The 27,555-nt window shown below is 41.2% G+C and overlaps 1 protein-coding gene across 1 annotated transcript; it reads left to right on the plus strand.

Moving 5' to 3' along the window:
- On the plus strand, positions 1–27,337 carry MAL2 (mal, T cell differentiation protein 2). The gene is made up of 4 exons (XM_058564840.1): positions 1–146; positions 13,991–14,161; positions 22,879–23,034; positions 25,879–27,337. Exons 1-4 carry the CDS (start codon positions 15–17, stop codon positions 25,948–25,950), a joined length of 531 nt encoding a protein of 176 aa, XP_058420823.1. The 5' UTR covers positions 1–14; the 3' UTR covers positions 25,951–27,337.
- Positions 27,338–27,555: the final 218 nt, after the last annotated feature.

The raw sequence follows: 27,555 nt of genomic DNA on the forward strand, positions 1-27,555 counted from the left end.
GCGGCAGCGGCAGCATGTCGGCCGGCGGAGCGGCAGTCCCGCCGCCCCCGAACCCCGCCGTGTCCTTCCCGGCGCCCCGGGTCACCCTGCCCTCCGGCCCCGGCATCCTGCGGACCTCCTCGGGCGCCTTCGTCTGCCTGGAGATTGTAAGTGGGGCGGCCTCGGCGAGGGTCGCGGCTGGGGAGCGAGGAGTGGCAGCGGCGGCATCCTTGTCCCCCGGGCTGTCTCCCTCTGCGCACGCCCCCGGCTCCCTTCCCTTCGACGTGGCCTTCACCTGCTCCCCTCCCGGGGTCCTTTCGATGCCCAGCGCAGCCCGAACCTGGGCGGCGGCGCAGCTGCCCGGGCCCTCTCGCCTGGCACTTGTTACACTGGCACCTGCTTCCCCACTGGCGACAGAAATGGCCACAAGAGAGCGAGCAGGCGGTCCGGTGGGGCCGAGGATTGGGGACTTTGAGAGGAGAAGGGTGTTCGGGCTTGGGAGCGCCGTCAGAGACGCCCGGCGGCTCGGCCCGGGGCCGCGCTTGGCTAGAGCCGGAGCAGGCGCTCGCGGCCTCGCCTGTTGCTAACCTGCCATTTTGTTGGGCGGTGCAAAGGTGTAGCCGATGACTGGGTGACCGGGAGGCTGCCACCATAGGAAGAGCGGGGGCGGGAGGTACCAGGAAGAGGAGGAGGAAGGCTGAAGACTTTGGCATTTTTTTTCCCCATGCCATTATTAGTGCCCTTCGGATTGGGAAGAGGAGTAGGGCTCAGGAGACAAGGCAGGGGAAAAGGTGAAGTATGTACCGTGCCCTTGGCAGTTTCTATTCAAGTGGGCGTGAGAATGGGGGGAGAAAGGTACAAACGTGGCTGTCAAGTTCCCCGCTGCCTGCCTGCCTGCCTGCCTTCTTTCCTGGGCTGCTTCTGGAACTCCAACCTTCTGGCACACTTTGTTGGGCCGAGGTGAAGATAAGGTCACCTGGTCTGTCGTGCAACCTTCTTGGGCTAGAGACTTCAGCTTTTTAAGAGGAATTTTATGGAGTTGGAAGCTTTTGAAGCTAGTTGTGGACAAGGGGAAAAATGTGCAAATATAAATTGGGCAACCTGAGGTTGCATCATGCTCTGAGAATGGCAAATACAGGGTGAAATGTTAGCGAGTCAGTGCCTTTCCTGCAGGCTGGTTTTGTTTGCTCGGTTTGGGGTGTTCATATCTTGCCCCTCACCCCCTCCTTTGAGTTTGCATAACCTGGATTTGAGTCGCTTCGGTTTCACTTTTGTGCTTGTGGAACTGGAACGCCTGTGAACATTGGTTTTCTGTTCTACTATGCTAAGGGTAGCTCAGGCACCCTAAGTTAAGTTGAGCTCAGATTTGAATCTGAAAAAGGAGACAAGTGAGTTACAGGCTATGGCATCAGTAATCGGATCGTGACTGCAAGGCTAGAGGAGGCTGGTTTGAGTCTGAGCCCAGTTCAGAAGCATCTGAATGCTTGGGATGAGGCACCGGCATCCACGTGGGAAGAGCGGGGAGAGGATGGCCTTGGGCCCGCTGCACTGCTGTGGGAGGGAAACACGTTTGGAACAGTAAGAGCGGGGAAGAAAGATTTTATAGATGCTGGGCTACGTTACTTCCGTGTTCACCAAACTCCATTTGTTTGCATACTTCTTTTAGAAGTTTTTGCCATATCCCCATTCCACCTGTACTAGAATTTACAGAATGTTCATTTTAATATATTCACTTTCTACACTTCAGGAACGTACCGTTGCCTCATCCTAAGCAATAATATATATGAATTCTCAAATTTGATATGCTGGTTATATTTTTTCTGATATTCAAATGTATTTATATATATATATATATACATATGTATATATGTAAAGATAACGTATATGTCTATATCGAACCATATAGGTATATATATGTAAAGAAGGTTTATCCATGTGCCATCAAAGCATATACCATCTCAAGACCCACCTGCAGTCATGTGACACCTTAGGAAAGACTGCCTAATTTTGAGGAATAAAAGTAGAAGGTGATTTATTCTGTTTCTTCTCCCCCACCCCCAAAGCTCTTTAGCCCAGTTGTTAGTTCTCAACTCTTGCTGTACTTAATTACTTGGGCAGCTTTTAAAAATACTGTTGCCAGCTCAGACTAATTAAATTAGAATCTCTGGGGGAGTACCCAGAGTCGGCTAGGTTTTTTTAAAAGCTCCCTGGAGGTTCTAATATACAGTCATGGCTGAGAACTACCAAGGGAGGCCTTTATCACGGCTCTGTGGACAAGACAGCTCTTCTCTTGCAAATGTGGATTCTCTCTCTCTGCTAGAATTTCTACCACTCCCCATTCTAGGAGTAATTCCAGACTCATGGAAGAATCCAGTCTTTTCCTCTTATCTCTTCATTTCCTCTGGCTTCTTACCCCTGAAACATGTCTAGGAACCATGTCTAGATAGAACAGCATGACTTCCAAAAGACATTACAGTCTACTTTTCACTTTTTATGGCCAAACATCTTGATAGGTGTAAATCTTAGTCCTCCATTGCCTCTTTTACTTGAGTATCAATCTCCCTCCTCCCCAACCCACTCCCCAAAAATAAAAGGATCAAAATATTCCAATGAAACTAGTGACCTTAGAGAAACAAGAGACCACTTTGGAGCTAAACTATAGCTCCTTCTTGGCTCCCATCCTTCCAGATCACTTAGAGATATTGGATTATATGCTTTAAGAGAGCAGAGGTCAAGACCACTTTGGTACCCCACTATCTAGAATGCCTATACTGAGCAGACACACAGATAGGAGCTAAGTAAACACTTTTGATGTACCTTTTCTCCCAGCTTTCTTAATTTCCCTGTAATTTTCTCATTCCTTTAAAGTGTACATCTCCATGGCTCCTCTTCGGAAGTGTCTCCCCTGCAAATTAAATGTGCGAATTCTCCAGGAGCAGTTCTAAACTCTGGGTGATCTGCTTTCTGGGCACTGATTATTTTAGCCTTTGCCATTGTTTCTGGATATCCCCAAACTCCTCCTTAATTTTGACCTCTTATCCAGATCCATTTGTCTTCATGATTTCTCTATTTATGTCCTGTTGCAGTCTAGAACTTAACACATGAAAACTGCATCTGACAAAGATGAGCCATCAATAGTTGACTAAGCTAATGAGACCATGATCTTGGAGTTCAGGTCTCACACTAACCAGTAGGTTTGCTCAAAGAATTTGCTCCCAGTCCCCCTTGTTATACCCCATTCTCAATCTCTCAGGTGTAAGCCATTTGTCTGGGAGATAATTCAAAATGTACAAATAGTGCCAGCCTAACAGCACCAGGTAAAACAATTTATAGCACTGGCTTCATGGGTGGAGAATATTGCAGCCAGTGTGGTGCGGTTTCCTGAGATAGCTGTGTTCCACTCCTAGATACCTAAGTCATCAGCGCCTCGGTTTTTGGATTCAGCTGGACTTAACCAATGCATGCTTGCCATGAAGAGTTTAATACTAAGTTAGTTTTGCAAAGTGAAGCCTTTTAGTTTAGTATGGAAGACATCACCTTCAAAAGTTATCATTTTCAAAATCTCACAACATTTCCTGAATTAATGCTTTCTACGTCATTCATCAGGTGTTTATTGAATACCTACTGTGTACAAGGCACTCTTCTGTGAACAAAGACGTTTAGATCCTTCCTTACCTGAAAGAGCTTATAACCTAGTTGAGAGGATATGCACAAAAATAACTACCATTCAGGCAAGAACGACATGGTATGGAAAGTGAACCACAGCTAAAGCATTTTCCATTTTCTATAAGAAAATAACATTGGAGCGCTTGTACTATTGGTCTGAACAAGATATTTCGGGTCCCTGTTCTCAATGAGCTTATCTTGTGTAATGCATAAGAAAGATTGGACGTAATAGTATTAAACATGGAAAAGAATAAAGGTCATTATTGAATTCAGTGTGTTTCACAGTTTCAGTGTTTAGGAAACTGTCTACATTGCCCAAGATATTCATCCACATATCCCTTTATGGGGGATATCTAGGACTCTTATTCTCATGCTTCTAACTTTGGTGTTTTGGGTGCCACAATAATTTTCATTTATTCAACAAATAATTAAGAACCCGCTATGCATCAGGTCTTATTTTATGCCCTGGGAATAAGATAATTAACATAACTCCTGCCCTTGGGCCTGCCCCGTGGCTTAGCGGTTAAGTGCGTGCCCTCTGCTACTGGCGGCCCGGGTTCAGAACCCTGGGCGCATACCGACACACCGCTTCTCCGGCCGTGCTGAGGCCGTGTCCCACATACAGCAACTAGAAGGGTGTGCAACTATGACATACAACTATCTACTGGGGCTTTGGGGAAAAAAAAAGGAGGAGGATTGGCAACAGATGTTAGCGCAGAGCTGGTCTTCCTCAGCAAAAAAAAAAAAAAAAGAGGAGGATTAGCATGGATGTTAGCTCAGGGCCGATCGTCCTCACAAAAAAAAAAAAAAAACAACATAACTCCTGCCCTTAAAAGAAATTCCTGTACAGTGAAGTATAAAGTTAAGAAGAATTACAATGCTGTGTTTGAAGTGGTAAAATTGGTTTATGAAAAGTACTATTGAAAACCAGGGTAGGGTACATTTGACCACTGAGGAGGCTAGAACAGGCAGCTTTAATGGGATGGTGACAGATGAGTTTAGCCTTAGATGATGAGTAGACATTCAACAGACAGAAAAAATGGGAAAGAGAATTCCAGGCAGAAACAAGGGCATGTGCAAACTTCAGAGACGAGAAAGAGCATGGCATGAAGGAGATTCTGGCAGTTGTTAGGTTTTTTCTTTTTCTTTTTTTCTTTTTTTTTACATGAGTTGTGGGAAGGTGGCAGAAGAAGGAGAAACAGCAGGTAAGTTTCAAGTTATGATTTGCTGAGAAATGATAGGCCAAGGCATAGAATTTATTCTGTCTGTGGTAGGGAGCTGCTGAAGGACAGGGGTAAACTTGATCAGACTTGTGTTTTAGAAATCTTTGAGCAGTGAAATTTGGTTATAAACCAGAGAGATTGGAAGCAGGGAGACCAGTTAAGGGGCTTATGGCAGTAGTTTGGATATCTCATCATCCGTCAGTGATGAGAACCTGAACTAGGACAAAGGAAAGAAGCAGAGAGGAAGAACAGATGTGACATTTGACGTGTCCTGAAATGATACTAGACCAAACTTAAATAGAAGATGTAACTCAGAGGAATTATGCCAGAAAAACCAATGTTGATGAGAGGAGGATGGGGAGGGAGGGGCTGTGAAGCAGGCATGTGCAGTCATGCAGATACATTTATGGAAGGGATTTCAGGTTATTTTCAACCCAAAGTTTTGATTTTAGACAGACTAATGCATAAATGTTCAGATGTATAGAGTTTTATTTTCTTGCCCAGAAAACAGATTTTGGTTGCAAAGGGAAGTTGTGTGTTTGCAGTGCTGAAGAGGGGTTACCCATGGCTATGTTTCCCTCTCTAAAAGGGTTTTAATTCTGTGAGATTTTTCCTTTGCCCCTGGGTTAAAAACCTCCATCCATGTGAAAAGACTTTAAAACTTCTTAAGAGAAAATAAACTGATGCCCCTGCCAATGATTTTCAGCAATCATTTGCCCTGACTGGCAGCCCTGTAAGAAATATGAAAACTGAAATTTGGAAAACTTTAAATCAAGTTCCTATACACCTTGACCTTGAGTTCCAAAGGCAAAGGTGAGGGAGAGGGGATTTGTTTTATGGAGCCCTCTAGAAATGTCATATCTGGTAGTAGAAGCTGTGAACGTGGCGTATCTGCATTGATGTGTCTTATTAGAAAAGACTGCATAATGACCAAGACAGGAACCGGGCTGGCATACCCAATATCATGCATGTGAAGTACTTAACAAATGCTGCTGGATTGTCCTGTAGGACAAACAGAACAGCGTGTGAGAATATTTTAGAGAAACTGGCTAGAGTGAGACAGGCAGCTTGGGAGCAGATGTCCTCGTAGGTCTTGCCTAACTTGAAATGTCATGATTCTTCTCATCTACGGTTTGACCTGAAGTTCCTGTGTCCTATTTTATATGAAAAGGGCCATGTCCTTTCATCGTCACCATATATGACATTCTTAACTTTTGGATAATAGCTTTCAAAAGGAGGGAGGTAAAAAGAAAGAAAAGAGGCAGTGAGTTGTAGAGTTCTTGCTGATGTCAAGGCATTGGCATGCATGAACATTTTTAACCTAGGTGATAACTAGTTACCTATAAAATGAAAAGAAGATTTTAAAAATTAAGGAAAATTATAAATAAGAATAAAAAGAGACCAGAACATATTTCTTCCCTGTAATATGTGCTTTGCATTTTAGAGTTAGCATCAGCTATTTAAGAAACTGAAATGGCAGTTGGGGTCAGATGGGGAGGAAGAAAGTGTAACTCCTTACAGCATCCTCAAACATTTTTTTGTGTGTGTATAAGGAAGATCAGCCCTGAGCTAACATCCGTTGCCAATCCTCCTCTTTTCGGCTGAGGAAGATTGGCCCTGGACTAACATCCATGCCCATCTTCCTCTAATTTATATGGGACGCTGCCACAGTGTGGCCTTATAAGCAGTGCATAGGTCTGCGTCCAGGATCTGAACCTGTGAACCCCGGGTCGCTGAAGCGGAGAGCACAAACTTAACCACTATGACCCTGGGCCGGCCTTCCTCAAAAATTTTAAAGCTGTCGAATTTTAGATTTAAAATGTAAATCTAAAAAGCAAAACTTCTTTTGCATTAGTATATGTTGTACATAGCCCTCTTACTAATATATGTCATCTCTCATTGCTTCCCAGAATGTGTCTTGTTTTCCCTTCCTTGATTTAAAAAAAACAAAACACCTTGCCAAATTGTGCCTCTAACTCAGAACTGTACCAGGGCTAGTCCAGGACCAGTTTGGATGGAAGTCAGCATGGTGAGAGGACAGATGGGGATTAATGGAGGAGAGCAGGAGGGGGTGGGATAAGGCATAAGATAAACACTACCCTGGTCAAAAGTTCCAGTGGCAATTACAATAGAAGAGGTAAATTGAACAAATTTAGGGCCCTAAGAAGATTGAAAATGGGGTGTCTTGAGCTAGACAGGCAAAAGGTGCCAACTTCCTCATAACTTTCCACCCTAGCCTCCTGAGATCTTGTACTAGATGGTGGGTGTTGCCAATAATAACTTGAAAATTGAGAAGTACATGTTCCTGCTTCAGTAGTCTTCATGCCTATTTTTGAACACCCACCATGTACCAGGGAATGAGCTGAGCTCCAGACAGCAGTCTGTTTCTAGCATCCCAAGCTGCACTTCTGAAGCATTTTCTTCTAGAACCATTCATTACACAGACCGGTTGGTTTCTGTTCATTTCAAGGAGGAACGCAATTGAACATCTTCTGTAGAAAGCACTGTCCTGGTTTCTGAGCATACAGAGATGTTGAAGGCAGTGCCAGACTCAGACCTCACAGTCGAGTGGGCAGAACAGGCATGTGAACCCATGATTTCAAACGAGTTGTTGTAAGCACTATGAAGGATGCATGCATCAGTAACCATGGAAGCACCAAGGAATGGCATCCAGCCAGGGTACTCTTTCTGGAAGACATGGTACTGGAGTTTAGTTATCCAGAAAAAATTTTGATGGCAGCATGCTGGGCAGAAGCCTGGACCAATGTATTGGACTCTGTGTGTGCAGGGGATGAGGGACAGAGGCTGGAGTCAAAGATAGGGTGGTAGGGAATGAGCTTGGAGAGGCAGGCAGCAGTATTCTCTGGTACTGGTACCACTGGATTGCAGTCACCTTGTGAATGAATTTACACTTTTATGGGTTGCCTTGTAAACACATCTGTCAGTTCTTGCATCTGTTGACTGCCTATGTTCCCAGTTAAAAAAAATCTTTTGAAATACAAGTTGTGTATAAAATGAAGTTAAGTGTAAGTAGTCTATTCACTAGATGATAACTAGTCTGAACATGTTAAACATTCTTTAACCCTGTAATTTCATTTGCAGGTGCCAAATAAGTCAGCACCCATTAAAATAGGAGGGGTTATCAAGGAGATAAAGTATTCTGAACTTTTGCGGGGGGTCACAAACCCCTTTGTGATTCTGATGAAAGTTATAGACTGTGTCCTCAGAAAAATGCATATGTACTTATCTACCCAACTGATATGATTTCAGGAAATCAACCTCCCCCAGCACCAAGCCGCTCCATGGCAAAAGGATAGAAACCCTGCTCTAGAATGAACACTAAACTTTGAGGGGGGCAGAAGAGTATATTAACAGAATAAGCTCTGGAAGGCAATTGCCAAGTTCAAATCCCAGGTCTAACATTTAACTGTGTAGCTTAGGGCAAGTTATTAAGGGCTCTCTACCTCAATTAACTTCTCTGTAAAATGGGAATAATAATAGTAATTATCTCTCAGTGTTTGTGAGGATTAAATTGGTATATAAAACCCTTAGAACAGTGTTTGGAACACAAGAGCTCGATAAATGCAAGCTAATATTTTTGTTGTCCTCATTAGCTTCAACCTCTTACTCAAACTAACTCTATAAGTCAGACTAGGAGACATTTTTTTTTTTAACTCTAGGCTCACTGGCTGATTCATTCTCACTGCTATACTGATGAAATGCTCAAAATGTAAATAACAGGAGAATTGGAAAGAGACAGGTATGTGTTATATACAGAATGTTTAAATAATGTAGTATTTTTCCTTAGGGGCAGTCTAACCAGTCCTTTATACCTTCAGATTCACTTACCTTTCCCTGTTCTCATTCCAAACATTGACTGAAAATAGGTCAGAGTTAGAATTAGCCTGTTTACTTAGTGAATAATAAGAGTATACTAAGATGAAGGTGTCAAATTGGTTTGAAAATTATTAGCTAAGATGTCGGAGGGCATGTTTAAAAGCAAGCTATTAGGAAAAAAGTGACATTGGAAAAGAAAAAGGGTATTTGCAAAAGGAATCCTTTGGGGACATAAGAAGACATCCAAATAGGAGACAAGTTGAGAAGTCTGTAATCCACGCAGCCAGAATTACAAGAGTTGCTGCTTGCTCAATACCATGTTTTCCCATGGGGTTACGTATTTTGCCAGTCTACAGTTTCTAGTGAAAACATGTTTTAACTCCAACTCTGAGGGTTCAGTTCAGTGTGATGTGTGGATGAATACTTCCATGGTTTTCTTATGGGAGGGCTTCAGCCAAGTCATACTCGTCTGGCTTGCAGGGGCCAAACCAAAGTGAAAAACATATGGTAAGCCACGAAGGAGATCTGTGGTTTTAGAAATGTGTAGCAGTGTAATAACCACAACTCAGAATGTATTTGAGCACTTGAGATGTGTGCCAGGTACATCTAAATCTCAGCTCAGAAGGTAAGGGGTAACTGTATCACAGGGACACACACATACATTTGCTTCTGCGAAATGTTTACTTTTGCATTATCTGGAAGTTGGGTTGTCTTTTTGTTAGAGCTTAAGATTTGGAGTCATGAGCCCTGCCTTAGTCCCTGAAAGAAACTTCAAAATGCAGTGCATTTGAAAGTTTTATACTTAATTATCAGATTTTTTAGGACACCAGAGAGCAAGGGAGGGCAGTGATAGACAAGAGGTCAGAATGTGGATTCAGATCCAAGATGAGAACAATGGCTGAGCATGGCATTCCACCCTTCTTCCCAGTGTGTATACTCTGCAGTTACTACGATATTTTATCAGCTGGTCTCCCTCAGATTTTAACCGTTTTTGTGCTCTTCTTTTCACCTCTGAAAACAAGGCTTCCTTCAGAGTCACGGCTACTAAACAAGGATGCTGATAATTACAGTGTCTGGTAAATACTCTGAGCTTAATAACACCCAGAATTAGATGAAGTGAGTATGCTGAGCATTGGTAATGTTATTAAAAGCTCAGTTTTTAAAGTTGGAGACAGGTTGAGAAGCTCGGGAGAGAAGGGAGCTTTTGGCAAAAGGAAATCGTGAAGTAGAGAAGAAATAACTGTGTTGAAGCCCTGGTGACCCTACACCAGTATGACAGTCTTGCAGTAAGGAAGGTGGATCTCCAAAGTGGGCTTAATCATGTTCTCTGGCCTCTGTCTTCCCAAGCTATTGTGACGAGCAGGACTTAAACCCAGATTTCCCAGAATCTCTGATCTAGGGATGTAGTGTGTGTGTGTTTATGTGGGGAGGGACATTCATACTCCTCCTCCCTCCCCTCCCCCTTCCCATGCAACACACGCCACAAATGGAGAGGCGAATCTGTCTTCTTGGCACGTAAGCACTCAGTTTTCTTTCCAAGCCTTTGAGGTGTTGGAAGGGCTGTAATTTTGAGTATGACAAGAACAGTTAATCTATACTGTTCCACGTTAGCATCCACGTCGAAGCCCTGGTCTGTCTTGAAAGCCTGCTTCAAAACCTGCCTCCCCTGCCTGCTTTCTGGATTCCTCCCTTTCTGTTTCTTCTCCCCGCTCCCAGCCTCGGAGCACACTGTGTTGAGCTCTTTTTATAGCACTCCCCACAATCTGCTCCTGCATCAGATTTGGTGGTGTCTGTTTCTCCCTCATGTGGAGCTCCTGGAGACGGAACCTTGCCTTTCTTTCTTTTTTCTTGAGTATCCCTCTGTGGTGCCTGCCAGTAGATTTGGGACTGACCAGTCTGAGGTCCAGTCCGGGTTTATTAAGTGGTATGTTTAATTCCAAGGGATCTATAGCCTGTTCTTCAGAGGTGTTGATTTATCATAATCCCTGTATCATATAATTATGCTTACCTATTTGAATCTGCTTGCCGCTAATAAATGGTGGCCAATTGTTCATTCTTACCCTTTATACTTGCACATAGGTTCTTAATAAATGACTCTTGAATTAACAGGTATTTAATAATGATGTATATTTCTTAAACAGTATTTAAAGTAATGTACATTATTTGTAGTGGGAGAGTAAGAAAAGGCTACCAGGAAGAAGAAGCTGAGAAAAAATGAAAGATTTGAGATCTTATCACCTTCAAATATTTATTAAACAGTATGAAAGAGTAGAGAATCTTTTACCAGGAACATTATTTTTTTCATAGCTACTAATAGGTTGTGGTTAAATTTTTTTATATGCGTTAATATTCATGACTTAGATTTATATCATAAAACTTTCTAGGTTGATTGTTCATTTTTCATTTGAAATTAGGACTTGAGATGTACCACGACAATTATGAATTTATTAATTGGTGCTTTAGTTATCATTGCTCACATGATAATTTGTTATGCTTTCAAAAATGTTTTTCAAAGTAGTAATGAATTGCATGACTGGGCCTTTTTTTAGAAACTTGAATTATAACTTGTATTTTTAACTTTTAGTGACCTGTGCAATTTGGATATTATCTAGATATTTAAGATGCAAGATACAAATGTATTGGTTTTTAATATTTGGAGTTCCTGCTGTTCTCATATGTGAACTAGGAATTTATTTGTTCACTAAACAAATATTCGAGAGCCTTCTATGTGCCAGATGTACATGCTTCTGTGGTATTACCTGTGTGTGTATGTGTTTGTGAGAGTATTGGGGCGGGGGGTGGAATTGATTCCCACTTGCCTGTAGGTGGCCTCAGGACAGGTGTGTAGCCTAGGTTTTTACTTTACTGAATCTAGCATAGTGACTGACTGATAGTTAGGAAAGTGTTATTATGTAGATTAATAAATGGCTTCGGATGCAGAGACATATAAGGCAGCATACTGCCAAGGTGTAACATTGCAGTTGGACTGAGAGCCCAGAGCCTTCAGTTACCATGTTTCTTGTTGATGTAACATGTCACAGTAGGGAGTTGACCCAGAGGAAGGAGAGGTAGCTGAGCGTGGATGGATCTCAGGAAAGACTTTTTGGATGACGTGCTTTTCAGGATGAGCGATGAATGGGAGTTTCTCAAATACATGTGAGGAGGGAATGACATTCTGGGCCAGCATTTGTCAGGCCACTCAGATGTCAAAAGGCTTTATTGCGGACTTTTTTTCTGTAATGTAAAATGTGAGTCTAGTGGCAAGAGACAAGGGTGAAAAAGACAGATTAGATCCTAAAGGGCCTGGAATGCCGTGCAAAGGATGCATAGCCTTTGTTGCTTTAGTGGTTGTATGGAGGACATTGCTGTTGTTAGAGTCATAAAACTGACTGTCTTCAGCCCCTACCCATTTCTCCTGCTGTGTTTTCTCACTCACTCCTAGTTTCCCAAGCCAGAAATCTGGGTATTTTCCTTATCTGTTTTGCTGTCGTGTCCCACATCTGATCAGTCACCAACTACCATCACATCTACTTCTAAATTTCTCTCCGATTCATCCATTTCTCTCCGTCCTCAGTGTCCTCTAGTTTACACTCTGTTGTTGTAACAGTCTCCTATGTGGTCCTCAGCCCTCCATCCTTTCCTCTCCACTGTCGCACTCTAGCCAGAGAGAAACTTCTAAATACAGATCTGATCCTGCTAGTTCCTGTTCACGGTGATCTGTGGTCTCCCGCTGCCTTGAGTGAAGTTCGGCTCCTTGATCTGACCTTCAGGACCCTGCAGCTCTGTCTCCAGCTCACTCCTCTGGCTGTTCCCCGATTGGTGCCTGCTGCCCTCACCATGCTGAGCTCTGTCCTTCAGCTCAGCCAGGCACTCTCGCCTCCCACCAGATCCTCTCAAGACTCACCTCCTGCCCTGGAACAGCCCTCTCCTCCCTCTGCTACCCTCCCTAGCCCTGTCCTTTGGGCTGTTGCTTCCAGGGAGTGTTTCCTGACTTTTCAGATCTGAATTTAGAGCCCTCACTGTGGGGACCTGCAATTCCCAGTGTTTGCCCAATTGTGACATATATGAAGCAGCATTTTAATCACTTGCTCGTGTTTTTCCTGTAAGAGACTAGGAATCCTGTGATGGTGAAGACCAAGTATAGCTTGTTTACTATTTTATTCCCAGCACTTGGCACAGTACCTGGCAGGAGTAGGTATTTATTGAGTATTAGATCCATGAATATCTAAAGTACCTATCCCCCTGCCCGCACATAGTAGAATGACAATAAATGATGGTAGATTTTATTGTTTACTGTCATGTACAGCAGCTGCAACTATTATTCAGTATAGAGGCAATAATCTCACATGTACAAATAAGTCATGGTAAAGACTGAAACATAGCCATTAGAAGTGACAGGTTAGAAAGTTATGGCTGATCTTTGCTAATAAACTCGCTGAGAAGTGGTGAGAACAGAAGCCAGTGCACAGTAGTCCTCCTTTATCTGTAGTTTCAGTTACCCCTAGGCAACTGTGGTCTGCAAATGATGCTATGTCACAGTGCCGACGTCATTCACTTCATCTCATTACATAGGCTTTGTATCATCTCATATCATCGCAAGAAGGGTGAGTATAGTACAATAAGATATTTTGAGAGAGAGAGAGACCACATTCACATAACTTTTATTACAGTATATTCTAATTGTTCTATTTTATTGTTAGTTATTGTTAATTTCTTACTGTGCCTAATTTATAAATTAAACTTTATCATATGTATGTATGTATGTATAGGTAGAAAACATAGTATAAATAGGGTCTGGTACTATTTGTGGCTTCAGGATCCACAGTGGTTCTTGGAACATAGACCCCGTGGATAAGGGGGGACTATTGTACAGTGGTTTGAAGAGTAACAGCAAGGAGAGGAGCTGGTGACCAAGCAAAGATGGATTTGTAAAAATGGTTGAATGAAAAGAAAAATACTTAGAGCAGTTGTTAGAGAGGCAGTGGGGTCAAAGGAAGATATTTTTAGAAGATGCAAGAATGCTGGGCCTGTTCATGGGCTGAAGACAAGAGTCCAACACGAAGGCAGGTGCAGAAACAGGTGTGGAGTCAGATCAGGCCTGCGAGTAGAAGCACTGGCCTTCACCTGAGGGAAGAAGGCATCTGGCGTAATGAGAGAGAAGAGGATGGGCGGGGTTGCAGGACTGTGTGCAGGGGCCTGGGAGAAACAAAGGTAGTGGTAAGGGTGATACAAGCATGTTCAGTTCTGTTGCCCAAACTTCTTACCGTCTTTCTCTTTTCCTTCAGCTGTTCGGGGGACTCGTCTGGATTTTGGTTGCCTCCTCCAATGTTCCTCTACCTCTGCTGCAAGGATGGGTCATGTTCGTGTCCGTGACCGCTTTTATCTTTTCCCTCATCTTCCTTGGTGTGTTCCTCTCTGGCATGGTGACTCAGATTGATGCCAATTGGAACTTCCTGGTAAGGGATTTTTAAGTCTATTTCAGGAAAATGTGAAAAACTTATAAATATCTCCTTCTGTCCTGAAATGCCCGATCCCCTGTTCTATCTGTTGCCTCTAGTGAAAGAGAAAAGGTCGGACCACAGTGTCTGCTGTGTTGCCATGCGGCTGCCTTGCTGGACAGCAGGTCCCAGTTTGCGACATTCCTCTGCTGATAGAGCTGAGCAATCTTTCCTTTACTCCTTTATGAGTTAGATGACCTTTACTCAAAGACTGTTTTATTTCATTCAACAAATGAATTGTATTACAGTTATTGAACTATTGAACAGATGCCTTTGTTGAACTATTGAACAGGTGCCTTTGGGAGATGGATGCTGTGACATATATTAAAATTTTCCATTGATTTCTGCTTCAGATATTAAATGCATATATTCTTTTCAGAAAACATTAGCTATATATTCTACTCTCCAGATACTTAGAAAAGAAAAGAGGATATTTTATATTTATTTTCAATTCTTATCCTAAATTAATAAGAATTGGTAAGTTCTAAGACATGAATTTGCAGTCAACACAATTTTCAAATTATGACACCATTAAATTGGATCAACTTACTTTCCCTTTCACCGTTTAATATAGAGGGACTCTTTCATGCTTGTGGTTATTCATACTCTAGGACTATCTCAGAATGGCCCAGGGGAGCATGAATTCTAGTCCATGGTGGACAGTGCTTTAATGAAGTTCATGGAGAACCTCCATTAGGTTTTAGTCACATTTTGGTGGTTAGAAACTTTAATTAGGCCTTTAGTCAGACTTTATCTATCTTCCTTTCAAGTATGGTAGCATTTTATTCAGCAGCTTTAGGACAGATGTTAGAGGAAAATATTTGTTCTTGTCCTATTTATAGAGCATAAGGAAGACCGTCATCTCAAATGTTATCAGCACCAGTGAAGTCTAGCGAATGTGGCTGCCCATTAAACCCGCCCAAGGGCAGATGGCCCGGGTTAGTGTAAAGCTAAGGAGGAAGTGCAGTGCAGTGGTTACAGTCACGCACAGACTTTGAGGTTAGGTCTGGTTTGTTCAATAACTGTGTCACTTTGGGCAAAATATTGAACTTTTATGAATTTCAATTTCTTTCTCTATAAAATGGTAATAATAATACCTACCGCACCAGATGCGGAATTAATGTATTATAAAGTGCTCAGCTTTGTGTACTATTTATAATAAGTGATCGATAATCATAATTCCTTAAACACGCTGAAGCTTGCAGTTTAAAACTTTGAAAGTCTGTCTGTTTCTTAGGTTGCTGATACAGTGTGTTCCTACATTTTTGCCTTGATTTCTCATTAATAATGAGAAAATATTTCTAATAATTGTTCAGGTGGTGAAGATCAGAGGTCCTTATTTAAGTTACAGATAGATGCTTAATCTCCTCTTTCTAAATGCCTGACTTTCCCATAATAATATAGGAATGAATCAATCAATCCCTAAGGTTGGTTAGCGCCACCAGACTCTTTTAGCATCAGGCCCAGAGACGGTAATTGGCCAGTATGTGTACAGCCTACTGGTACTGTGACGCTAGTTAATACACAGTCATTGCCCCAACCTACTACCTCTTCCCAGGTGCTGTGCTCCCCATGACCCTGGCCTTTCCTCTGGGACCTGCGTGGACCGCCTAATAGCCCAGCAAGTAAAGGGTTAATACCTGGAAAAGTAGTGAGTCTCCAGGATCCTGCAGTGCCCAGCATTCTTTCTAATTTGTTGATGCACATGTCTTACCAATGTTTAAGTGTTTTTCCAATATCACTCCTGTTTTTATTATACATATGTCCATACCATCTTTTTTCCTTTTGCTTATATTGAGTCTTATCTTTGGTATTGAGTACAATCATTAATGTCCTTATTAATTTATTAGGTTTCCTAAATTTGTTTCCCCCTGATTTGTAGCATTATTTGATGTTCAGACAATAAAATGTACGAGTTTTTTTTTTTTTTTTTTTTAGTTAAACCACTTTATGAAAGGAACTAGTGTAATTGGAAAGACCTACTAGTCTATTCCATGGGTCACCTGCAGAGTTTATCCTGTGGTTTTTTAGCTGGAGCAGTCTGCTCTTACTTAGGGAAAAAATGGTGATAGCAACACACAGCACACAGAACAGCCTTGTCACTGCACAGCCTTGTCATATGATGGGCATGCTTTCAAAGAGCCAACTCTTGCCTTCAAGGAGTTTACTGAAATGCTTGCATATTTAGAAAGGGCTCTTTTTCTTTCTCTTCTTGTGTGATTTTCTCCATGCTCAGTCATTTTTTGACTGTTTGGTTGCTTTTGATAGGTTTTGTGATATATCTTGCACATTCTCAGCCAGGAAAATTTTTGAGCTGTGCATATCATGGAGTTGTCACCAGATGGTAACAATTTTTAGTTGCTGCATTCTGGAATTGTTAGACATTAATTGCTCAGAAAATAATTGTTTCCTCCTATGGTAACAGTTCAGTGTCGTCTGTACACCATGTATGAAGGAAGCAAGGGTGCATTTTGATAAAGAATTTGTTTTCTAGAAGTATTTGTTGTGGGATGGTAACTAAAATATTTGTAGCTTCAAGCTTTTATTGATCATGAGATTAAATTAACATTTATGGTAGAAGTCTTCAGTATTTTCTCCCGAGCTTCTAGCTTTGGTATAAATGGTGAAATAAAAATACAATATGTAATAACATACATTTAATGCTAAAAACGTGCCCCATTCTAATTTACAGAGAGAAGCAGATTTTTATTTTGAGATGGTTTTTCTTTATTGTTTTTTTGTGGAGAGAAATAATACTATTTTGCCTAACTTGAAACAAAAGATGCCATATTTATTTTCCCTTTCTTGGGAGGTGGGGTGTTAAGGAAAGATATATTTTAGAAAAATAAGAGCTACAAAAAAAAATGTCCTATACAATTAAACATTTCCCTTTATTCCCAAAAAGTGTAGCTGGCACACATTTGATCATTTGCCTATTATGGACGTCACTTAATATTGTAAATGTCCTGAGCTAGACTTGCAGTCCCCACATTCATTTACTTATTTGGCCTTTTTGACAGTCTTTTATGGAAAACTATTATCATCCTCCTTTTTACAGATGAGAACACTAAAGCTCAAAGTGACTGTTGTCCCTTTTTCATGCTGCTGTTGTGTAAACCAGGATCCCCCTATATACAAGGTAGCTTTTTTTTTTTTTAACTAGTTAGTGAAAGTTTGACCTTGAACTGAGGAGCAAAACATGGGCTTGAGATAAGAATGTGAGGGGTGGTCACTTGTCACTGAAAAAAATCAAACTACACTTGAGGCTGAGTTTACCTGAGGAAAAGGTGAAGGCAAGTGGGCAGCTCTCTGGGGTGTGTGAGTGTTGGAAAGATTGACAAAAGAGCAGAAGTCTGTGAAGGTCTCAGAAAGGGGATGAGGACATCTGCCAGTGGGCAATGCCAAGGGCTCAGGACAAGTGGCTCACAAAGGGCGGTGCCTGACCAACAGCACCAGCATCACCTCGGAACTTGTTAGAAATGCCAATTCTCAGGTTCCATCCAGACCTGCTGAGTCAGGAACTCTGGGAATGGGGCCCAGTAGTCTGCTTTTTAACAAGCTTTCGAGGTGATTCTGATGCATGCTAACCTTTGAGAACCCATGGCTTAGATCTGCATTGTCCAAGACAATGAGCAAAATTTGTGGAAGACCTTTCTGCACGCATCCCACACGTAGCAGGAATTGGAATAAGATGTCCAGGATGGCCCAATATAAATGTGAGTGTAGCTCTCCAGCAGTGGGAAATATTTACTGAGCCCCTAATACGTGTCTGGTCCTGTGCTAGGCCCTGGAAATACAATGGTGAACAAGACAGGCTTGCTAGTGACTCTCAAAGAGATTGTTGTAGTAGACAGTGGCAGTAAAGAAATGATTACATGGTTGGTGCATTAATTAAAATTATGTTAATGGTCAAGAAGGGAATGCTCCGGGTACCAGAAGAGCATATGAGTCCTCTCGAGTCCACTGGGAAGCAGACTCTAAGATGGATTTACAAGTGCTAGAGATTTTCTTGTTTTTGAGGGTGAGGGGGGGAAATAACACCTGTAAAAGATAACAGGGGAGGAAATAGGATACAGAAGAAAAGTCTTAGAGTGTGATGCAGATTGACAAAGCCTTGGCCAAATCAGTGAGAAGCTCCAGACCACAGCCTTCCTTTTGAGAGTCTTGTGTTGGGCAAAAGTGGACAGTATGCCCACTGTGCCATAATGTGGCCTTGGCTCAAGTACAGCAGTAGATCCCAAGTCCACTGAAGCAAAGGTGTCAGCTAACTATACTTCTCACAGCTGAATGTCAGGTTCTTTCTTGAAGGGAAATGTGTGCAGTGCATGATTATGGAGGCTACAGTCCACTTCTTGCACCATGCAGATCCACTCTCCATTCGTGGTTGCGGAGTTGCTCCTCCAGGGTTCCAGTGTGCTTCTCTTCCTGAAGGAGAACTTAAGAGAGAGAGGCTAGAGGGACAAACTACAGCTCATCTAACTGGAGTTGGTCTCAGGGACACAACTGGTATTCATTGTCTCCGTTTTCCACTAACCGTCTTAAACTCCTCTTGCTCAACACTTGTGTCTGCTGGTCTTGGTGGCTTACCTGATGGTGTAATCCAAACCCTCATTCCTGGTAACCATATCCTTTTTAGGCCATATTGCTGCCATTGTCCACTTTTAGTCACAATTGGGCAAGAGAGTTCCAAGAGGGCCCCAGGTAGATCACCTGAGTTCAAAGCATACTTCTTCCTTCCCTCCTGTGTATCAGCAGCTGTGTCTTCTATTGATGATAAGGATAAGCTACCCTTGTCAAGATGGTGACTCCTCCTCTTGCCTTTTGGTCCCTGGGCACAAAGAATCCACAGTGCACAGGCAACAGCCATAGCTTATAGTTCAGTGAGATGCTTGCTGTACCCTCTAGCAAGAGTACACCCCTTTGGGGACCAGGACCTCTGGTCATGCAAAGCCCAGAGTTGCAGGGACAGCAATAACAGTCTTTCATCAGATCGTTGGGAGTGTTGGTAAGTGGAGAAACCCCTATTTCCCATTGAAAATGGGGACATGTTGTAGAATGTAGAATTCTCTACATGTAGAAAACTCTTCTTCACTGTATCTGCTGCATCCCAAAGGATGGCTGCACATCCTCACAGAGTGGTGCTCCAAGCTGTGCCTTCAGCCAGCCATTGCATCATGCTATCAGGCCAGCAGCTTCTAGATGGTTGTGGGGCCATTCCCGTTCTTCCTGTGCTGAGAAGTTGGTCCCTTGGTCAGATGCTGTGTTGAGTGGATGCCTGTGAATCAGGAATTGTGTAGGTCCCTGAGTAGTGGTGGTGGCTGAGGCTCTGAGGGCAGGAAAAGCAAATCTGTACTCAGAATGAGGGCCTGTTTTTGTGAGAATGAACCATTATGCCTTCTAGGAAGGAAGGAGCTCAATTTCATCAATTTGCTACCAGGTAAGGATAGTGCCATATCAGGGTCTCAGAGTTGGTCTCTGTTGCTGGCAGGTTCAACATTCAGAAGAGGCAGTAGCTGGATCAGCTTTGGCAATTAGGAGTCCATGCTATTGGGCTTTACATAGCCTCCTTCTCACAACTGTGGCCACTGTCTTCATGTGCCCATAATGCCAGTCATCAGGTGGCTGCAGACAAAGTCTGGCTAGCATCAGCTGGTCATGCCATTTTCTCTATGTGGCATTCCATGGCCGATGCTTCTGGTAGGCATTACCATGGGACAGAAAGATCATACTGCACACTTCATGCCTAATCCTGTATGTCCATCTCCCTGCTCTATACTTCCTTGTCTCTGAACTTTTAGTCTTTTATTCTCCCAGGGCCCTGACCAACCTGCCGGACCATTTACCACTAACCGTGAGTCTCTGTGTATTCTCACCTTGGGCCACTTTGCTTTCCAAACAAAGTGCATGAAATGCTGCACCATTCGTAGTTCCACCCATTAGGAAAATATTCCCTAACCACTGTCTTTCAACGCCAACCCTGAATGTGGCTATAATGCACATATAATGTAGCTGCTGTCCCTTTTTACCTGCAGCCACATGTCATGCCACCATAAACAAGCTCAGGTCTTTTCTTTCTCCTTCAGTAGACATAAGGGAACTCCTCCCCTAGGTGGCCATAGGTGTGAGCTGAGGAAGGAGGCAGTTCCATTCTGGTAGGTGATACGGGGGCCTGGGCTACCTGCTCAGGCAGCTGACTCGTGCCCTCCAGCCCAGCTCAGATTGCTCTCTGATGTGCCATTTCCATCTTAAGTAGCCTTGCTGTTGGCCTGCCTGACTTGATGCGTTGTGGCTTTGATAGAACTCAATTCATAATGGGCAGTTCTGGATACTTAGTAACTTGGTGTCTCAAGATCAAGTGTTCCTTCTCTACAAGGGCCCAGGGGTACACCAGGAGCTGCTTTTCAAAGACATGCAGTGTCCCCGTGCAGGTTACATGCCTGACTCTAGAACTCCAGGAGCCTGCATAGTGATAACATACTACATACTACATCTTTTCCTCCAATACCTTAGGGTACATATGACCCTAAGGATAATATGGATAGCTGGATAATATGGCCCAAGCCATACAGAGTTAGAGTGCAAGAAGTTTATTGGATGGTAACACCTATGAAAGATGAAGGGGGAAGAAACAGGATTGGACAGGGAAAGCCTTCACCACAATTCTATTCTAATACTCCTGAAAAGGAGGGAGGAGACAAAATTAGGCAGGAATAGAAATGGTATGTGAGGGGGTAGCGGGGGACAAGGCTAGGGGAAAGGTGCAAATAGTAATTGGTTGTGGGAAGAGGCTTTCCAGTCAGAGACAATATCATGTGTAAAGAGTATGAACCTTGAGGTATAGAGTGCTTTCTAAGGACCAAAATGAGGCCAAAGTGGCTGATGTTCAAAGAGATGTGACGGTGGCACCAGATGAGCTGGTGAAGAAGGGTCACATCATACCAAGAGTTGCAGGCCCTGTCACCACACTTCTCCTGTCCCTTTTAAGATAAAGCCATTTGTAAGAGTCTACCTCAGTAAAGTAAATAAGTACCTGATGATCTCGAACTTATTTTTCTCTTAATCTTTATTACTAATTAAGATCTAGCTCTATTACATTTAATCCTCAAATGTCATGACATTTGGATTTTGACCTTCATCAATTAACATTTGTTGAATAACGACATGTATTTGAGCATTTCTCCTATAGATTAGACACATGACCAGTATGTAACACTTTTCTTAAATCTTTTGAAGGCATTCGTGGGTCAGTTTATAAATTAGAGGTGTTAAGTAGAAAACATTTTTAGTGCTGTACCTATGTAATTCTCACGCCTGGTTAGTTAACTTTGTCCTTATTGTTCTAGGCATGATAAGAACAGTTCCTATGGACAGTTTTGTTTGCTGAATGGGTATTTACAAAGGCAGTGCAGTGTTCTTCTTTTGTAATGTTGCTGTATCAATAACAGACAGTTTGGTAGATAGGAAAGAAAGTGGGCTTTGGAACCAGACAGACCTATGTGGATTTGAGTTCTCCCTTCAAAAGTTCATCTTTGTGTGACTTTGGAACAGTCACTTAACTAAAAAAAAAGAAGAAATTCCTTCTTTGTAAAATGGGGATAATACATGGTGGTTGTAAGGATGAATGATAAGGAATGAAAGTACCTGGTTTATGGAAGCTGTTAACAAAAACACGCAGCAGTGTGTTGATGGTATATTAATTCCGGTAAGACAAGGTGAATTTTTTTATTTTTATTTGTTTTTATTTTTTATTTTTTGTGAAGCAGATTAGCCCTGAGCTAACATCCGATGCCAGTCCTCCTCTTTTTGCTGAGGAAGATTGGTCCTGGGCTAACATCTGTGCCCGTCTTCCTCTACTTTATATGGGACACCGCCACAGCATGGCTTGACAAGTGGTGTGTTGGTCCACGCCCAGGATCCGAACCTGTGAATCCCAGGCCGCCGAAGCGGAGCACGTGAACTTAACCACTATGCCACGGGGCCAGCCCCAAGACAATGTGACTTTTAATAGAGTTATGCTTCACATTAATGCCAGCAACATATGAAATAACCTAATAATTGATTTTTGTATGAAAAGTCCCTATACTTTTTATATAAAAGAAGTTTATGATTTATTATTTTTTTAGAATGTCAGAAGATGTGTTATTGAATTCTATGATTTCATCGGTCTTCTGTATCTTACAGTGTATGGAGTGACAACCTAATGAATAAAAACAATAATTGCTCAAAAATAAAAAACTTAATTATAAAATGTGTGTATGTATTATATAACTATATAATTACTATAATAATATAGTTATGTAATAACTATAACAAGATGTAATTTAAATGTTATTTTACTTGAATTTTAAGGAGAACATGTTATTTCTTTTTTATATTAATTAATATTGATCTCTATGGCACCTTAATCTAAACTGAAATTATAAATTTTATTATAAAATTCAGTGTATCAAAAGGTTTGCCACTGTGCCATTTATAATGGGTCAGTAGATTTTCGTTTGGATTCTAATAGTTTGGCATTGCTAAAGTGGCCAAAATAAATTGTGAATGTAGTTAAAGATTGTTTAATTAAATGTTCTAATCTTCCTGATTGTACACTTCATCATTTGAAATGAGGAACAACAACAAAATCTTATTATTTTTAATTGTAGATGTCTCTCTTTTCCCTCCTTTTTCAGGATTTTGCTTACCATTTTACAGTGTTTGTCTTCTACTTTGGAGCCTTTTTACTGGAGGCAGCAACCACATCCCTGCACGACCTGCACTGCAATAGAACCATGGATCTGCAGCCGCTCTTGAGTGATAACCAATATAACATAAACGTAGCAGCCACAGTAAGTGTGTGATGAATACAGTTTCCCAGCACTTCCCCTCCACTGTTGGGGTCTCCAAGAAACTCCTCAGGCAACAATAATTTTCTTTAATAATAGATATTAGCATTAAATATATAATAGCTATTTATCTGTACAATAACCTTATGAGCAAAGTACTGTTATTACCCCTAGTGCTGTCAATGATGAAACTGAAGCACAGAGAGATTGACATTCACGTAAGATTATAGCCGGTCCGTGGTAGTTGGTTGGCCTAGCCCAACAAAGTCTACTTTGTAAAAAGAATTAATTGTGCTTTTTACTTCTTGTAACTTCAGACATGGTAAGGGAGATTTGTTCTTCAGTGTTCAAGACCTATTTGTAATCCATTTTAATTCAATGAATATTTACCAAGAGCCTACCACAAGGCAGGTAATTTGCTGCGTGTTGGGGACAGGGATGAATAAGGCATAGTTCCTGCCATTGAGGAAAGTCCAGGTGAGTGGGGGAGGTAACTATGCCAGCCATTACAATAGATGATATGCAGATGAAATGCATTCCATGGGGAAATTTTTTTATACTCCTTAATTCATATACTTAAGTGAATTTGTCACTTTGTGTTGGCATAGGAAATTTAATAAATGATATACTGTTTCTGTTTTTATAACTTAAGTTGTCAGAAATTTAAATTATTCCCTGAAATGTCTTGATATTTAATGTGACTATATAGCAAGTAAGTAACCCTAATGTTTTACTATTTTATGTAAATAGCAAATAAACTGCCCAGGACTCCCCATATAGCCATTAAAATCTGTCTGGAACAGTGCTGTCCAGTAGAACTTTCTAAAATGATAGAAATGTTTGATATATGCACTATCCAATATGATAGCTACTAATTAATTAATTAAACTCATTCATTCATTTTAGTTAACGTAAGTTTAAATTTAAATAGCCACATGTGACTAGTGGTTATCATATTGGATAACCCTAGCACAGGTCTAGAGTCTGGATTTTGAAGGGTAGAGGACCGATGATTCCAAGACCCACTATCATAAGCTTTCCAAGTCTCTGTTAGGATTTGTCAGAATTCATTGAGCATCTACAATGAATTAGACTGAAGGTGAGATTGCAACAGAAGAGAGGCATGGTTCTAGCTTTGAAAGGCTTATAGTTGACATCAGTGATTTTTATACTTTCTTTTATAAGAAATGAAACTGTTTTACTCAATGAACTCTTACTTAATACCCAATAAATGTAGAAGGAAAAGCATAGATGCCATAGTTGGAGTAGGGGAAGATGGTTTTGAATGATGCCCATCCTCTCTTCTCATAAGGCCACCTCTATCCACCTCATCATCTCTGAGGTACTTTCATGGAATCCTTGTGATCCAAAGATCACAGTTAGAAAACCACTGGTTTTAACAATTTTACAAAGCAGAGAAAAGTTCAGCAACTTGGAATTGACTTTTTTCCAAATGTCCTTCCTATTAGTCATCAGTTCCCATTGGATTTTCCTTTACTACTTCCATCCCCTCCTTTTCAATAGGGCAGGCTAAATTCTCCTTACCTCCCTTGGATCCTTGAAGTGGCCCCAAATTTATTTATAGTTTCCCTGAGATCCTACTTGCATGAGACTAATAGGTGCTCAAGTACTTGATGGTCAGTGGTGGATGTCACTAACTTCTCACTAATATCCCTTTGCCCTCGGAGCCCAGTTTTCCATGTTCTCCATAGTGTGATTCTGTTCTGACTCTCCCTCTTCTGTGACTTTGTCCCTTTTATCCTTCCCTTTCTCTCTCTGCCTAAGTGAAGCCGCCTTAGTAAATCTCTATGTGCTTCGAGTTCTATGTTAGGTCCCATTTCATCCATACACTCCAGTAGAAGTTAATCTTTAGTTTCTGAGTTTTAATAACACTTAAATGTATGAGCCATTCATTGGTGACATTATATTAGGTCCCTCACTTTTCTTTTTATTTCAGTACCTTAGAGAGAGGAAAATTCCTTTTCACTAATAATAGGTATCAAAAGTAGTCATTCTCATTCAGCAGACAATGTCTAGATTAGAGATGTGTCAGAGAGACAACCAACAGAAGAAGGGTGGATAGAACAGCCGAATGGTAATTATACTGTGAAAATGTTCTATAGGTGAATCTGATATTCCTTCTCAGAACTATAGTTTCCTGGAAAAGGATCCCTGCACTAAATCATGTTTTATCATATTTCATTGCTTTGTCTTCTGGTTTTCTATGGATCATAAACCCCAAAAGGGTGGGGACAATATCTACTATTTATTTATATGCACCAAACATACTAATATACACATAGTAGGTGCTAAAGAAATCCTTGTTGAACACTAAGGACAGTAATTCAGAGCCGAGTACAGACTTGAGGACTATCTCCCTTGCTAACCTGATGATTCATTTCTATGAGTTTTCTTTGTTCGGTTCTAAAGTCAGTTTTCCACCATCACAGAAATGATTTGATACATCCTCAAGTCCTGATAGTTGCACTTTCCTTGGCTGTGAGATCACTGTATGAATAGACACCTCATGATGAATTTTTGAATACCCTGAAGGGGGGTTCACAAATACCTGACATGTAAGTCCAGTATGTGAAAAAATGTTCAAACTAAGGCTGTCCACAAATGAGAAAATTTTTAGGGGCTAGAATGTTTAAAAGGGCTAATGGTGTGAGGGGATAAGATAGTAGTACAAATCATCAAAAAAAGAGATGACTATAAGCCATTTTCGTAAGTGTTGAGTATCTTTAGGTAGTCTGCTCAGTCTTCAGATAGTTGTTCCTTAGGTTGAGTGTTTTCTTCAAGTCAATGTTATAAATCTGATGTGAACTTCTGCTTCTTTTTTCTTAGATTTTTGCCTTTGTGACGACAGCTTGTTATGGTTGCAGTTTGGGTTTGGCTTTACGAAGATGGCGACCGTAACACTCCTTAGAAACTAACTGTCTGTGTGTTAGTTTCATTTGTCTACTTTATATGTCTGATCAATTTGGATACCATTTTATCCAGATATAACAACATTCCAAAAGTAATTTGTTTAGTATATGAAGAGAATCTAAGTACAAACTTTGGTTCATTTCATGGATGGAATTTTAATTTTATTATGATGTTAAGCAGAGAAATGGCCTTTAATTTTACATCTGTCTCTTTCTTTCTTATTTTTTCTTTGAAAGAAAATTTCCCTTTATAGCCATAAAATATACAGATATTGTTCATAAAAAAGGGGTATCTCTTCGGTTTAGTTGCTGAGTCACCTGAATTTTAATTTTAATAGGTAACTAAAACTCCCTAAAAAAAAACACATTTCAAATAGGCTTCCTGCTGAACTCTATCTTTTAGTATAAAACAGAGATTGGCACCTTTTTTCTATAAAGGTCCAAATGGTAAATATTTTAGGCCTTGTGGGCCATACAGTTTCTGTTGCAACTACTCAGCTCAGCTGTTACTGTATGAAAGCAGCCATAGACAATACGTAAATGAATGAGTGTAGCTGTGTTCTAATAAAACTTTATTTACAAAAACAAGCAGCAGGCTGGATTTGGCCTGTGGGCTGCATGCTATTGTTTGCCGACCTCTAATGTAAAACCTCAGTTATGTGTTCTGTATTTTATTGAAATCCTGAAAAGTATAAAGTTAATTAGACAAGCCACATAATTATGCAATAATCACATGACCTTTGTGTTAATGATCAAATACTTCCCCTAGAAAGGGTGTATAGTTTCTCAAGCTAATTCAAGCAGAATGTTGGATACAGAAAAAAGTAATTTATGAAGTGAACCCTAGTTGCTTAATCAAACTAAAGGTCTCCTAGTAACTGAGCAAAACTCTCATCTGGCATCCTTAAAGTGAGATCTCTCGAGACCATTAACCACTACTGGAACTGGTATCTAGCTACTTATGTCTTACTTTGGATTTATTTATGCTTCAGGATATAGCTGTTTGCCCTGTGCATGAATATATGAATATTTGTGTGTGGATATGTGAGGTTTTACCAAATAGAGCTCTTTGAAGAATTAACTTTTTACTTCTAATTATTTTACATTACTTTCGGAGTTACATTTGAATAGAGTATTGAATAGAACTTAAAGTTGTAGATTCTTACATGTTTTGATAATAGCCCTCACATAAAAGCCCTGACATCTATGTTGTTTTTCATTGGTGACAGAGACACAAAATCAGTTTTAAAACAACAGTCATCACAAAAACTCTCTCTGGGTGAATAGCACAGAAAAGTATTTTAACCCACCTGTAGAGACCTTGGTCATGGAAAGGTGCCAAAATGAATCAGAGAACAAGTTATTGTTAGTCCCCAGCTCCCCAGTCCCCAGTCTCTTGGACCATGCTGTCCAAGCAATGTACTTATCTCTTGCCCCAGGAGGGCTACTTCTGGGAAAAGAGGGCTTTCAATCGTTCCATACTTTCAGCCCTTTGTTTTTTTCACTGAATCATCCCCTAAGAGTGCCATGTATAAATTGGGCTATTAGATTTCATGGAACGTAGAACAATCCTGAACGAATAGCATGATCAATG

Source organism: Diceros bicornis, chromosome 21, assembly GCF_020826845.1.
Source record: "Diceros bicornis minor isolate mBicDic1 chromosome 21, mDicBic1.mat.cur, whole genome shotgun sequence".
NCBI lineage: Eukaryota > Metazoa > Chordata > Mammalia > Perissodactyla > Rhinocerotidae > Diceros > Diceros bicornis.

Bases quoted from the DNA above. Each gene is read 5' to 3' on its own strand.
- MAL2 (XM_058564840.1), top strand. From the start codon at position 15: ATGTCGGCCGGCGGAGCGGCAGTCCCGCCGCCCCCGAACCCCGCCGTG. The intron at 14,162-22,878 runs GTAAGGGATTTT...CTCCTTTTTCAG, and splicing joins ATGCCAATTGGAACTTCCTG to GATTTTGCTTACCATTTTAC. The intron at 23,035-25,878 runs GTAAGTGTGTGA...CTTTTTTCTTAG, and splicing joins ACATAAACGTAGCAGCCACA to ATTTTTGCCTTTGTGACGAC.